The 15,575-nt window shown below is 33.1% G+C and overlaps 1 protein-coding gene across 1 annotated transcript; it reads left to right on the forward strand.

Annotated features, from left to right (window-relative positions):
* LOC110018217 (serine hydroxymethyltransferase, mitochondrial) lies at nt 1-15,401 on the forward strand. Its single transcript, XM_020715466.1, has 15 exons — nt 1-154; nt 235-288; nt 396-482; nt 694-815; nt 903-979; nt 1,501-1,625; nt 2,503-2,595; nt 5,857-5,949; nt 6,243-6,440; nt 7,243-7,347; nt 13,876-13,941; nt 14,046-14,123; nt 14,249-14,360; nt 14,819-14,929; nt 15,029-15,401. The coding sequence occupies exons 1-15, from the start codon at nt 65-67 to the stop codon at nt 15,178-15,180; spliced, it is 1,563 nt and encodes a 520-aa protein (XP_020571125.1). The 5' UTR covers nt 1-64; the 3' UTR covers nt 15,181-15,401.
* The last annotated feature ends 174 nt before the right edge of the window (nt 15,402-15,575 follow it).

Consider the following 15,575-nt stretch of genomic DNA (forward strand, 5'->3'; position numbering starts at 1 on the left):
ATAGGCGCACGAGGGGTGAAGAGTTAAAAGAGGGAGAGGGAACGGCCGGAGGAGAAGGAGGGGGATGGCAATGGCGACGGCTCTCCGGCGGCTGTCCTTCTCGGCTGAAGCGAAGAGATTGCATTTTCTATCTCCGGCTTCTCTCTGCTTCATGGTTTTCTTTTCTATCTTCTATTTCCTTCTCTGTTTTCTCGGCCGGAGAGTGTCTCATTGATTTTGTTTTGCTTATTCTAGTCTTCTCTTCCGAGCGCGGCCGCTTCTTACGAGAAGGATGGATCCCGCGTCACGGTGAGTTACTGGGCTTGTTCGTGTTTTTTCGATTTTGGTATTTCTAGGGTTTCAATTGGAGTCTGTTATGGTTTATTTTGAATTATGGGGTTATGAATTGTGTGCAGTGGCCTAAGCAGCTTAACGCGTCTCTTGAGGAGGTGGATCCGGAGGTTGCCGACATCATCGAGCTCGAGAAGAACAGGCAGTGGAAGGTGGTTTTTTTCTTTGATTGTTGCTTTGAATCTTTAGATTCTGTGCTTTGATTAGCTTGTTGGATGTGTCGGATAGAGGAATGAGGATGAAATGCTGCTTATGATTACGGATGATGAAGGGAAGCTTAGCAATGTTTCTATTTTGGCTTATTTATTTATTTATTTTTTGTTGTTGTTGAATCCTTATGTTCTGAGTTCAGTGTTTTATTAGGGTTTGGAGCTTATACCTTCGGAGAATTTTACATCGGTGTCGGTGATGCAAGCAGTTGGTTCTGTCATGACTAACAAGTATAGCGAAGGGTACCCCGGTGCTAGATATTATGGTGGAAATGAGTAAGATCTATATATGGCCCCTTTTGAAAACTTTATTTTCTTATTGAGATTGTGAAGTATTCTGAACCATTGCCTGCTGCTCGCTAGATATATTGACATGGCGGAGACCTTGTGCCAAAAGCGCGCTCTTGAAGCCTTTAGGTTGGATCCTAAAAAATGGGGAGGTAACTGATTCAAACTTGGGCTTCTCTATTTGTTTCTTCCTCAGATGTATGAGCTTCAAGTAAAAGGCACGTCCTTTAAGATTTTGTTTGTCATATGTGCTATTGACTGCTGAATTGTATTTGTTTATCACTCAGCTCTAGAGTTTTGCCGCTCATCTGTCATAGAACATTTAAATGATTGAATGATGTACCTACATACCACTCAATTCTTATGTATTTACATATCTAACACCTGAACTTCAACGTTTACATACATGCCACCTTCCTTATGCTTGAAACTGTGTATTTTACTTTTTATTAGTTTAATTTTTAGTTAAAATGGTGGTATGTTTTCAGATAGTCTCCTTGATCTGAATGTTGTTGCAGTACTTTGATTTTTCATTTAATTTTAACTAGAGTTTCAATCAACTAATCATCTAAAAGTTTCAGCATGTTTCCAAAATGTTCTGTTGGCAATGTCTTGACTTGTTTGGACATTGAATACTATAATTAGTTCATCTCTTTTTGTTTTGCTCATGCAGTGAATGTACAGTCTCTATCTGGATCTCCAGCTAATTTTCAAGTTTATACGGCTCTTTTGAAACCACATGAAAGAATAATGGCTCTAGATCTTCCTCATGGAGGACACCTTTCACATGGCTACCAGGTTGGTGCAGTACTCTGTTGGATTTTACTTCTGCTAGATTATTGGTTTATTTTTCTGTGTTATTAGTATGTAATAAACAATGTCATGTGTTTCATTCCGTGTCACATACTGATTGTAAGGATAGCAATTCTTGGATGTAATTGAAATTTGTTTATCAGATGATAATGCATAATTAAGGTTATTATTTTTTCCCAATTGTTTAAATAATGAACGAGTTTCCAAAGAATTAAACTCCAAAAGATATTTTTTCTTCTATTCGGCGGATCCTTGTAAATCTAATTCAAGCGAACTGATTAATGTAAATGATCTGATTTTCCTATTTCTTGCTGCATTGGATGGCTGCAAAGTTTAAATGCTTAGACTTGAAATGCTAAATGTTGAAAGGATATCATTAGTTTGGATATTTCCTTTGTGTCACTTTCCAAGTATAATTAAATTTGTACTATATAATAATCAATTATTAGACTGCAAATTTGAATTCTTTTGCAATCTATTGGTTGAAATAATCAACCTATATACTGTTCAAGATTAACATAAGGTCTATCTTGATTCTTAATTTGAGCTGTAAGATGCAAAAAAATCTTTTATGTATTCTTTTATTGATATGAGCAATCACACTAATTTTTATTATATGCTTTAATTAAAGCCTATATGGGAAAAAGAATGTTTATATTGACTCTTTTAATCCCTTTTTTTTCTGTGAATTCTGGAGAACTATTTATTATTTTGTGATTTCAAAATATGAGCTACTTTTATAGCAAAATAATTTTAACTTCTACTCCTTAACTTGTTATGCTTGTATTTTTGTGCATAAATAAGTATTTGGATATCTTGAAAGGCTTCATTTTGGTTTCATGATATTATTAATTTGATGCAGACTGATACCAAGAAGATTTCTGCTGTATCAATATTTTTTGAGACAATGCCATATAGATTGAATGAGACCACTGGATACATTGACTATGATCAGGTAATTGCTACTTCTTTGTCAGCAGATTTCCTTCATATGACTCACCATATGATTTTTTTTCGGTCTAGCTATGATTGTATTCTATTTAGTTTTTTGATACAATTAACTTGTTACCTTGCATTAGGGATGAGACATTCTTGACACTTAAGCTATGTGATTTACTAAATCCTCCTATCTTCTGTGGAACGGGGATCATTCACCTTCGTCAATCTTCAATTCTTAGTTTTTGACATATAAATCTAAGTAATATGTTGAGTAGTAATATGATTTTATAATTTCAATATAGAATGCTTCAAGATCTTCTCATATGAAAAGTAAATTTATGACATTTTTTTGAGTAGTCATAACAAATTGATTGTGTGAGTAGCACATATTGTTTGTCGAGTTTTTATTATTTTTTTCCCTTACTATAAGAATTAATTTTAGTGGTAGTAGTTGTAGTGGCAGAGTTGTAACTATGGGTGATCAAATCGTTAAAAGGTGGGAACGGTTTAGATATTTTGGGTCTATTATTCAAAGGGATGGTGATATAGATGGGGATGCTATTAGTAGAATTCTGGTTGGTTGAAGTGGAGGAATGCATCGGGCCTATTGTGTGATAGAAAAGTTCAACTTAGACTTTAAAAAAAAAATTATAAGATGTTTGTAAGACCCACGATGCTTTATGGCATAGAATTTTTGGTCTTTAAATGAGAAGCATAAAACAAAGTTAAGTGTTTTTGAGATGAAAATGCTTAGGTGGATGAGTGGTTTGACACTTAAGACAAAATGCGAAACGAATCTATCCTTGAAAGGTTGGTGTAGCTCCAGTTGCAGACAAGAATAGAAAGAGTCATCTTAGATGGTTTGGCCACTTTAAACATCGACCATCTAATGATCTGGTTAGGAGAGTATATGTTTTAGATTCAACTCATGTTAAGAAAGACAGAAGTAGACCTAAAAAGACTTGGACATATTGTATAAAAAGTGATCTTAATTATTAGAATTAAATGAAAATATGACACTCAATAGGGCATAATGGAGAAAAGGTTTCATATAGCTGACCCCACTTAAAGTAGATTTAGTTTCATTTTAATTTTATAACATGTAGTTGAAATAAAGTTATTGATGATGAATGAATCAATGAATATGAAAGTCATCTTTTTGGATGCATTGTGATGTTGATGTCTCAAAATTAGGATTTTTCAATGCAACTTGTATGATGCATAATATGTTTCTATACAAAGGGTGATTGAGGATTTGTCGATCATAAGTAACTAACCAATACAACAACTATTTGAATTAAAGCCTACGCTAGTAGGATTTAAGACCAATTGATAATTAAGAGATCGAAATTTAAAATTTTTAGCGGTAAATAAAAAAAAAATGGAATCAACGATCGAATGATTTTCACTAATCAAATTTTCATTGTGTCACTATTTTGATCAAAGTAAAGGGTACTAAACAAGCTAATAGAAAATTAAATGAGTTTAGCAAATGAAGAAAAAGTTGGTCTAATGATTTAGGTAGTCACACTTGTATCGCACTTGAATGAACCACACATGTAACCTGCACTCATAACATTGAAATTAGGAAGTGGGAATCTTATTCATGCCAAAAAAATTTTGCTATATAATTCAAACCATTATTTATACACTCCTTATAATAAAGTATTGTAATATTATTGATTGAAGTTGAATTAATTCATATTTAATTAGAAATTCCTTAACTTATTCGAAAATAACTATAACAATAGTTTTTGGTTTTGAAAATTTCATTAAAACATGCCATGAATTGTTCATGCCATAAACCATCTCGCAAATATTTAAGGGAAATGAAATTTCAAAAATTTCAACGATTGGAGTGCCGCCCAACCTTCATATGCATATTTCCCACATATAGAACCCCAAACAACTTTCCCAAATAACTTTCAATCTCTAAATATGCAATTTTGATATTGTCTACACCATGAAGCCCTTGATCCTTGGGGCATTAAAATCTTTTGTGGGAATTAACTTGAATGTTATTATGACTGGCATCATCCTAACAACCCAACAAATAAACATAAGCTGGGAAATATATGGCTAATGCATTCTTCTAGACCATTTTCACTAGTATTTACTCCAATAAATTGTAGGTTGTGAAAACCGAACCGGACATCTAACTGGAAGTATGAAAGGTTCATTGGTTCTACCGAGTTTGAACCGAGGGTTGAACGAGATGACATAATAAATATAAACATTAATTAAATACGACCTAAATAATGCAGTAATAATACAAATATTTTTTTTGTTTGATTTATAAGCGAGCCGAACACAAACAAATATTTGTTCACTTGTGCTCAACTTGTTTGGCTCAAAATAATTAAACAATTAAATAATTAAATAATTAAATAATAATATTTATTTATATCTTTTTATATGTATCGAGCAAATGCTAAAATTTTTTATTTTTAAAAAGTATTTGAGTGGTATATTTATTAAAAATACAAGTTTAGGTGTTAGATATGTAAATAAATAAGATTTGAGTGGTATGCATGTAAATATTCCCAAAAATCTGCATAGAATCTGATGCATATAAAGAAACAAAGTTTTCCACTTCTTCTAGCTACCTTTAGTCCGACATAGGTAGTTTTGTCTTTAGAAATTTTGCATTTCTATAAAAGGAAGGCTTAGCTATGGAGCTTTTCATCCATGAAATTTCAAATCCTTGGTAAATGAAATTTGTATTATAAATATTAATGGATTTCTCAAAAAAAAAAAAAGTAAATAAAAAGGCGGTTTGGTTGAACTTCGACCGGTTCGCCGGTTTTCAGTTCGACCGACAGTTTAGGTCGTTCCAATGCAGTGCCGGTTTTAACTTTGATTATAACCGGACCTCCGGCAGGTTCACGGTCGAACTGGCCATTTAAACTGTGCAAATAATTATAATAAAACTAACTACAATAGAAAATAAATAACTACACATTCAATTAATACTTGATGCAATACTTTTGATGAGAATGAATGCAAATATTTTCATCATATTTTGTTATGTTTCTTAGGTTTAAGGTAGTCTTTACATTATGTATTATCTTTTTCAAAGAATTACCTTAAAAAAAAAAAAACCCTTCACAGGAAAAAAAAATGGATTGTTTTCTGGAGTCCTTGAGCTAGTAAATCATGGAGCTTCCACTATGAGAGATCTCCTTCTTGGATCTTCTTTACAATGTTTTCTGCCAAATTCTCATTTTATTTTTTTAGTTGTTGCATTCTTCCTCTTTTGATCTTCAAATTATGGCAGTTGGAGAAAAGTGCTGCGCTCTTCAGACCAAAGTTAATTGTTGCAGGAGCTAGCGCATATTCACGCCTTTATGATTATGCTCGTATACGGAAGGTAGTTTCAAAAGAAGATTTACATACATACCACTTAATTCTGATGTATTTACATATCTAACATTTAACCTTCAGTTTTTTCTTGTCACCTTAACTATACAGGAAAAGCAGAATTTCACTTTTACAAAGTTAAATAATTGGTATTTTTTGAAGTGATATGAAAGATTCAAGTGTTATAAATGTAAAAATTAAATTTTAGGTGTTAAAAATTGGGTGGTATGTAAATAAATGCCCCAATCATATGAAGTTTTGGGCCATTTGGTCTAGATATTAATGTGCTGTTGATATTGGCAGGTCTGTGACAAACAGAAAGCTGTTCTTTTGGCAGATATGGCACATATAAGCGGACTCGTAGCTGCTGGTGTTATCCCATCTCCTTTTGAGTACGCAGACGTAGTGACAACTACAACTCACAAATCCCTTCGCGGACCACGCGGAGCCATGATATTTTTCAGAAAGGGCGTAAAAGAAATAAATAAACAAGGACAAGAGGTGAGAAGTAATTTAAAAGTGCACAATGAAAAGCATAAATTTTTATGGATCTATACACCTAAACTTTTACATTTACATGCATGACACTCAAATATTTAACATTAGATTAAAAATACAACTATCTACTTATTAAAAGTGAATTGCACATTTTCATGCATCGCTTTATCATACCGAAGTGTTATAAAAGTAAATATGAAAGTTTAGGTGTTAGATGTGTAAATACATGAGAAATGTGGTATGCATGTAAATTTCCCGTTGTTCATCTATTTTTTTAAACTAGTGTGAAGTGACCCTCCAGTCAAATGACTCTAAATGTACCCTTAATGATTTTTTTTAGGGTCATTTACACACATACCATGCAATTCTTATGTATTTTACATATCGAACGCCTAAACTTTTTTGTACACTCAATCTTTAATATTACATCAAATATACCGCAATTACTTATTTCTTAGAAGCGAAATACTTCTTTTCATGCATAGCTTTATGACACTAAAACATATAAATTTAAATATGAAAGTTTGGGTGTGAGATATCTAAATACTTAAGAATTTTATTGTATGTATGTAAATTGTCCTTATTTTTATTCTTTTATATGTAGGAATGGTAACACGACCTTTTGGCTAACTAGAGGCAAGCTAAATTTTTAAGAAAACACAAATTTGTTTATTAATAAATTTTACTTAATTACTTCTGCCCTTCATTCTTGTAGACTTAGCATGGATATAATTCATCAGGTTTAGTCTAATGTTATATTTGGGAATGAAATGACTAATACAATGAGGATTTGTCTTTTTGGAAGGTTACTTATGACTTTGAAGAGAAAATTAATGCTGCAGTCTTCCCTGGATTACAAGGTGGTCCACATAATCATACAATTACTGGCTTAGCTGTCGCACTTAAACAGGTGTGCGTCTATTCAACATTCCCGTTTCATTTTCTTAATAAATTTCTTACATGGTAAAGGGTTTATACTAAAATGAAATGCTAAGTGATTAATGCATTTGTTATGAATTATTGGATTTTTTTAATTGGATTTTGAATTTGTAGCGTTCGTGCTTGGCTTCTTCATTTTTTGTTTGTTTAAACTAATGTTTGAATTTGGCTTGAGACACTAGCCCAGAGACACGTGTGTATATTTGTTTGTCCGTCTATGTGTGTGTGTGTGTGTGTGTGGAAAAGTTCAAGAGCTGATTTTGCTGAAATAGAAAAGTTACATCAAGGTTGTATGAGAGGGCCTAATAGAGGTACCCTATCCATACGATACCAAGTACAGTGATACCCCAATAAAAAGATACAGATAGACTCAAAAAAATTTAAAACATGCAGAAAACAAGTAGTTAGGGACGAGCCAGTTTAGTCTCGTCTCTTCCTTCAGTTTTAGGAGCGGAGTCAAATAACAAACTTTGAAGAGTCGTGTCATTGTCAGGAGTGACCAAAATATCATCCATTAAGTTTCCAAGTTAGAGTGTGCCATCAGCCTTCTTCTTCTGCCGAGAAGTGTAAACCTGTCATTCTTCATCTGAAGACTGACTCATGTGATCTTTGGTGTGATTAGATATTAAAACCGCAGTAGAAGGAAACATAGTCGTTACCTCAGCGATAAGTTCCAGTGTATGTGAAGTGTGAATTGTCACCTTTGCACCTGATGCTTCCTGAATAGGAGCTACAAGGCTATCCTGATTTTCGGTCCAAACAGTATTCGTTATAGTATGGTCAAGGGAAGGGATCCCAGGGACAGACACCAACTCCTGTCTTGTGTTGATTCCTTCCTCAGGTTGATTGTCATAAGGTTTGTTGGGAGCTCGTTTAGGCACGTGGGGTGCACTAATAGCATGTTCCTACTTTTGACTATTGGTTCTCAACTGTGGGTGCAATCTGAAACATTTCTCCTGCGGGTGTCCAAACGTCTTGCAATGCTTGCCGTAGTAAGATTTTTGTTTCATAATGATTTTTTACTAATAACCATTGTGAGCAGAGCCAAGCCAGACTTCTTCTACATCTGATAGTGTAATAACTTTTTCAATCAAAATTCTTGCAGTGGACCTTGAGAAATGAACTGTATGTAAGTTTATCTGCAAAGGTTTTTTAAGGATAGTCTTAATTGCATATAAGATAGGTTGGTCAAAGAATTGAAGCTTGAGTTCAGGTAATGAGAACCAGATAGAAGCAATTGGGGGTTCTTGACTGTGATCAAAATTAAGGGTCCATTTGAGCAACTTCATATGTTTGCCCTCGATTGTGATGAATTTTTTTGAGAAAATCTTTGTGTAATCTTTTTCTATGCTCAGTTGTATCATAACATGTCTTCCGTCGAAAAGACCCACATGTCAATCCCCAACCAGTTTGAAATCTTCGAAAACCTTTTTCTGATAGTCTCCATCTTTGGACAACCTAATTGGAACTTTCGAGCTAGTGTAAATTTGTATTTTCTTACATGAGTTGAAATTTCGGCGTTAGAGAAGAATATTGTGGGTTTGCGCCCCCTTTTTTTCTACTTTTTTGATGAGATTGCAATCTCTATACCCCACAACAGAATAATGGTACATCTGCGGGAATATCAAATTATTTGTGAGGTGAAAAGGGTAGCTGCGTTTGTGAACCACTGTAGCATATGAGGGTTTAGCGGGGTTATCACTGGCAATGCCGACAGCGTAGAAAAGCCCTGAGGCCATAAGCGTGCTTCACAGAAGCACTGCAGCAAATGGCGCAGCTTGTCGACTGCCGCCTACGAACGGGACGCGAGCAGTCGAGCAGAACTTTGGCGGAGTAGTCAAGCAAGTAGCGGACGAGTAGCTCAAAAACAGAAGACGAAACCTACAGAGCGAAGCACCGCAGATGACACAACAGACGAGCATGCTCGAAGCAGACGACTCGAGCTCCTTCGCCAGCTAGAGCCGATGACGAAGACAAAAAGGATCGAAACGAGCGAAAAAACAGACGTCTGTTTCGTTTGCCCGTTTATATATATATATACCAATGACTTATTTTATTGAAATAGAAAAGATACATCAATGTTGTATGAGAGGGCCCAATAGATGCACCCTACCCATACGATATCAAGTACAGTGGTACCCCAACAAAAAGATACAGGTAGACTTAAAAAAATTAAAATATGCAGAAAAGTAGTTAGGGACGAGCCAGTTTAGTCCTGACTCTTCCTCTAGTTTTAGGAGCGGAGTCAAATAACAAACTTTGTCAAATAACGAGTCAAATAACAAACTTTGAAGAGTCTTGTCATTATCAAGAGTAACCAATGCATCATCTATTAAGTTTCCAATTTAGAGTGTGCCCCAACCATCTTCTTCCGCCGAGAAGTGTAAACCTGTCATTCTTCATCTAAAGACTGACTCATGTGATCATCGGTCTGATTAGATATTAGAATCGCAGTAGAAGCAGTAGAAGAGTAGAAGAAAAGATTGTCGTCACAACGATAGGTTCTAGTGTATGTGAAGTGTGAATTGTCACATTTGCATCTGATTCTTCATGAATATGAAGGAGCTACAGTGTTATCTTGATTTTCGATCCGAACATTATCCGTTGTAGTATGATCATGAGAAGGGATCCCAGTGGCAGTCACCAACTCTTGTCTTGTGGTATATATATATGCCCCTTGTCTGTATCCCCCCTTTATTTCTTCCTCCACCAATCCTTCGTTGTAGTTCTAAAAATATGGAAAATCATGAGTATTAAAATGTTCGAATATTTACATAAATACCACTCAATTCATATGTATTTATGTATCTAACACCTAAACTTTAATTTTCTAAATAATAAAAAATAAAATTTAGGTGTCAGGTATATAAATACATAGGGAGATCATCAAATCCTAGATAAGAAATTTAAAAGGAAAAAATTGGAAAGCATAAAGATGACTAAACGACTAAGAAAATATTGTAACAAATAATTAACTAAGCCCCTATTTTGGATTACTTTTATTTTTTGTTTTAATTTTAATTTATCGATGTTTTGATTTGAATTAGCACTCCCATTGTCGGGTTCCAAGCTCTAAATGTGAAAAGTGGAGGGTTGCATTAGGTATTTGAGAACCAACATAAAGTTTGTCAAAAAATCATAACATGAATCCATTTGATCATTGTGTGTAACTGCTAGGGCGTCCCTGAGAAGCAACGTTTTGTATGGCCTGAATACTGAGACTGAATAGTGTGCAAGGGTTGCTACACTGACGCTCCGATATAGTGCCAAATAAGCAAGAGTTCTCACATTACGGACGAATGTGGGTAAAGAAGTTAGTCCATGAAACTAATATTAGGATAAGGTCTTGAAGTATATGTGCTTTCATAGAAAAATTTGTGGAATTAGTTAATATTATGATTCTTAGAAAGATAAATATCTTATGTATTGAAGAAGCTAAATTAGTTTGAGAAAAGGCTAAAGATTTTGATAGTTTAGGTTTTAAACTTTTATATTCAAGTAAGAGTCGCACTAGAAATGGTGTATGTATAATTATAGATAAGAGTTTGAATAATAATATTGTAAAAATTAAAAGAATTGGAGGTAGAATTATAGTCCTTAAGGTTGTTGATACTAAGATTTTTTAATATTGTAAGTATTTATGCTATTTAAGTAGGTTTAGAGATAGGCTTAAAGGAAAATTCTGGAACGACTTGCAAGATTTTAGAAATATTCATAGTGGTTATGATTTTGAAGTGATTAATGAATAAGGTAGAGTCATATTAGATTTTGCTTTAGCATATGATTTTGTTATTGCTAATACTTTATTAAAAGAAAAAAGATAAAGCATATTATTTCTTATAAGAATGGATCTATTAAAGGCGCATATTGATTATTTTATTATGAGAACAAGATATCGTCGAGAACGTAAAGATTATAAGGTCATTTTATGTAAGAATTAAGTACTGAACATCAAATATTAGTTTTGAATTTTAAGATGGAGAGTTGTAAAATAAAGAATACTAGAAATTTTTGTCATTTAATTAGATGGACGCACCTAAAAGACAAATAAAATTATTTTTATGAATAAACTTCAAGATTTGGGATGTTCATGAACAAGCAAATTTTATGTGGGATAAAATAACAAACACTATCAAATAAGTGACAAAAGATGTACTTGGAGAATCAAAATGAAAATTTATATAAATAAAAATAGATGGTGGTGGAATAATAATGTGCAAGAAAAGATAAAATATAAGAAGTTGCGTTATAAAAATTGGTTTATATATAAAAGCTTAGAGAAATGAGAAAAATATAAAATGACCTGTAGCGGAGAGTCTAACAGAATAATTAGTGACACTAAAAATTCTATTTTTAGTGATTATTTATAATAATATTAGATACTAAAGTGGGTGATATAAGTGTTTTTCTTAGAAGAAGATGTTCAACATAGGTGGGTGAGTTTTTTTTATAAACTTTTCAATGAAGTTTCTGAAAATATGATCGACCTTAGTGATCTTAATATCGTTAATAATAATAAAATATTTTTTTTTTACCGTCGCATTAGTAAAAAAGAAATTGAGAATGTTTTAAAGAAAATTAAGAGTGAAAAGTTTGTAGGACTTGATGGTATCCCAATTGAAGTGTGAAAATATTTAGAAAATTTGTGAGTTTCTTGCCTTGCTAAACTCTTTAATATTATTTTAAAAACTAAAAAGATGTTTGATGAGTGGAGGAAGAGTATTTTGGTTCTCATTTTTAAAAATAAAAGGGATGCACAAAGAGTACTCAAATTGTAGCAAATTATTAAGGAATTAAGTTGATGTGTCATACTTTAAATTTGTGGGAGAGTAATTGATCATAAATTTAGAAGAATATTGGTTAAGACGTTTTACTAAGATTTCTCATAATCAATTTGAATTTATGTCGGATAAGTCTTCTATGGAAGCTATAAATTTATTGAGAGGTTTGATGAAGAAGTATAGAGAGAATAAGGAGGGTGTATTTATGGTTTTTATTGATTTGAAAAAGCTTATGATAAGATTCCAAGAGAGATCGTTTGGAGAGTTCTAGAGAAGAAAGATGTTGATATGACTTATATTCGAGTCATTAAAGATATGTATACTAGAACTGTTACTTGTGTTAGAACGGAATGTGGATTAACCAAATATTTTTCTATTTCAGTTGGGTTACATCAAGGATTTAAGCTAATATCTTTTTGCTTTAGTTATGGATGCTCTTATTGGACATTTACAGGAAGATGTACATTGGTGTATGTGTTTCGCTGATGATGTTCTTCTTGTGGATAAGACTAGAGAAAGAACACAGGAAAAACTTTAATTATGGAGGTCTACTTTAGAGTCTAAAGACATTCATTTGAGTAGAACTAAAACTAAATACATGGAATGTATTTTTAGTAGTAATAGCCCTAGTGACAGATTTGTAACTATGGGTGATCAAATTTTTAAAATTTGTGAACGTTTTAGATATCTGGGGTCTATTGTTCAAAGTGACGGTGATATAGACGGGGATGTTATGAGTAGAATTCAAGTTGGTTGGTTGAAGTGGAAGAGTGCTTTGGGCTTATTGTGTGATAGAAAAGTATTGCTTAGATTGAAAGGAAAATTGAAATGAAAGGAAAATTTTATAAGATGGTGGTAAGACCTGTAATGCTCTTTGGCGCATAATGTTGGCCTTTAAAAGAGAAGCGCAAAACTAAGTTAAGTATTACCAAAAACCAGAATGCTTAGGTGGATGAGTGACTTTACACTTAGAGACATTGCAAAAAGATATATCCATGATAGGGTTGAGGTAACTCCAGTGACGGACAAAATTTGAGAGATTCATTTGGTTGCATTACACGTCGACCATCTGATGATCCCGTCAAAGTGTAGATGTTTTAGATTCGATTTATGTTAGAAAAGGTAGAGGTAGGCCTAGAAAACTTGGACATATTTTATAAAAATGATCTTAGTTTATTAGAATTAAATGAAAATATGACAATATTAAGCAATGGAGAAAAGGGATTCATGTAGCCGACCCCACTTAGTGGGATAAAGGCTTTTGTTGTTGTTGTTGTTGTTGTATGTTTTGATTTGAATTAAAATATATTTGGTTGTGGTAATTGTTTTTAAAAACACTCAAAAACATCTTTTATGTGATATTAGGTGATTTATTTTTTAACAATAAAAAAATATAAATACATAAAAATTATACTAATTAAACATTTTTTTTTAAAAAAAAGAAAAAATAAATACAAACTAATGCTAAGTGGGCCTCCTAAATGATCATGTTTTAAACTTCTTAGATACGTGTGATTTTTTAGGTGTTCAATTTAGTCCCCTAACTTAAATTTGCGCCAATTTCATCTTACCTTCAGTTTTGTTGTAAATACATAGGAATTTGGTGGAATGCATATAAATGTCTCCTAATTTTATTATAAGTTGAATCAGTAACATTTATCATCACATATTTTGCTTATCGATAATAATGTTCAATGTATTTTTTCAATATGCAATAGGCTACAACTTCAGAGTTCAGAGCATATCAAGAACAGGTGCTCAGCAATTGTGCAAAATTTGCTGAGGTATATTTCTCATCTCTAAAATTATACTTGCTTCTAACATATTTTCTGACATTGTCAAGACCAACTTAATTTTATGACTTGGTGATTATTTTATCTTCTTGCAGCGCCTAGTTGAGAAGGGTTATGAACTCGTTTCTGGTGGTACAGATAACCATTTGGTTTTGGTAAATTTGAAAAACAAGGTAACAATGAATTGCATGCAAGCATTATTTCTCTTTATTCAGTGTTTTCATGCAACTGCTTCGGATGGTATGATCCTATTACATTTCAATGTGCACTCAAACCAAATCTTTTGCTGTATTTACAGGGAATTGATGGATCCAGAGTCGAGAAAGTGTTAGAATTGGTTCATATTGCAGCCAACAAAAATACAGTCCCCGGTGACGTGTCGGCCATGGTTCCCGGTGGCATTAGGATGGGTACAATCCTTTTCCATATCATTAATACAATTTTGGTCGAGATATTCTGCTCTAAATTTGATTAAGACGGGTCTCAAAATAGTTGCATTACTTCGAGCTTAGTGCAACAAATAAAAAATCATTAAGGAATTATATTGCACTCGTTTTAAAAGTGAATTCAATAATTTTGAGATGCTAAATAAGGTGCATTTACAAACATACCACCCAATTCCCAAATTATTCGTATCATGTAAAAATATCACCATTTTAATCTTTTTGAAAGTGAGAAGTGTGTGTGTGTGTGTGTCTATATATATATATATATATGTGTGTGTTAGAGATAAATACATGAGAATTATGTATGTAATCCCCTATAAAAAATGACTAGAATATTTGGAGCCAACTTGTGTTTTTCCTAAATAATGCCATTACAATCACTTCCAATAGCCCTCTTGATGAGTATATATTGTGTAACTCAGGAACACCGGCACTGACGTCGAGGGGATTTGCGGAAGAAGACTTTGTTAGAGTTGCAGACTTTTTTGACGCTGCTGTTAAATTATCACTGAAAGCCAAGGCTGAAACAGCAGGTACTCCAAACTCACATCTAATCCTCTTTTAAACTCTTACATTAATATATGAACGAGTGGAGTCATTATATCTATAATTGATTGCTCTTTAATCCACAGCTGGAACAAAGCTCAAGGACTTCATAGCCACTCTTCAGTCAAATGCTGATATCCAATCTGAGATTTCTAAGCTTCGCAGTGAGGTTGAAGATTATGCAAAACAATTCCCGACAATTGGATTCGAGAAAGAGGCAATGAAATATAAACGCTGATGTGTTAGGATCATGTGCTTAATGATTATTTGGTATGTATTACTCTCAAATCCTTTGATTGCATATTTTGATTGTGTAGTATGAGAAATAGCTTATAAGCTGTTCAATAATTACTGCAATTTTATATGTACCTTTTTTTTTATCCCTCGAGGCTTCTGAATTTGTTAAACTCAAAGTATTGTTAGATGGCTTGGTTTGGAATGTAATAATGAGTGTTTAAATTGATCTTCATTTAAATAGTAATGAACATGTACCTTGTGTCATGTCCGGAATCATAGAGTTTGGATCACATCCTTAAAAGTCAGGCAATTAAATAAGTCTCAAAGTGAGTAAGTTCAAATGATACGCTATTAATTGAAGAATATAAATTTAATGTGAAATAAATTAATCTAATA

This window comes from Phalaenopsis equestris, unplaced genomic scaffold (genome assembly GCF_001263595.1).
Source record: "Phalaenopsis equestris unplaced genomic scaffold, ASM126359v1 Scaffold000006, whole genome shotgun sequence".
Lineage (NCBI taxonomy): Eukaryota > Viridiplantae > Streptophyta > Magnoliopsida > Asparagales > Orchidaceae > Phalaenopsis > Phalaenopsis equestris.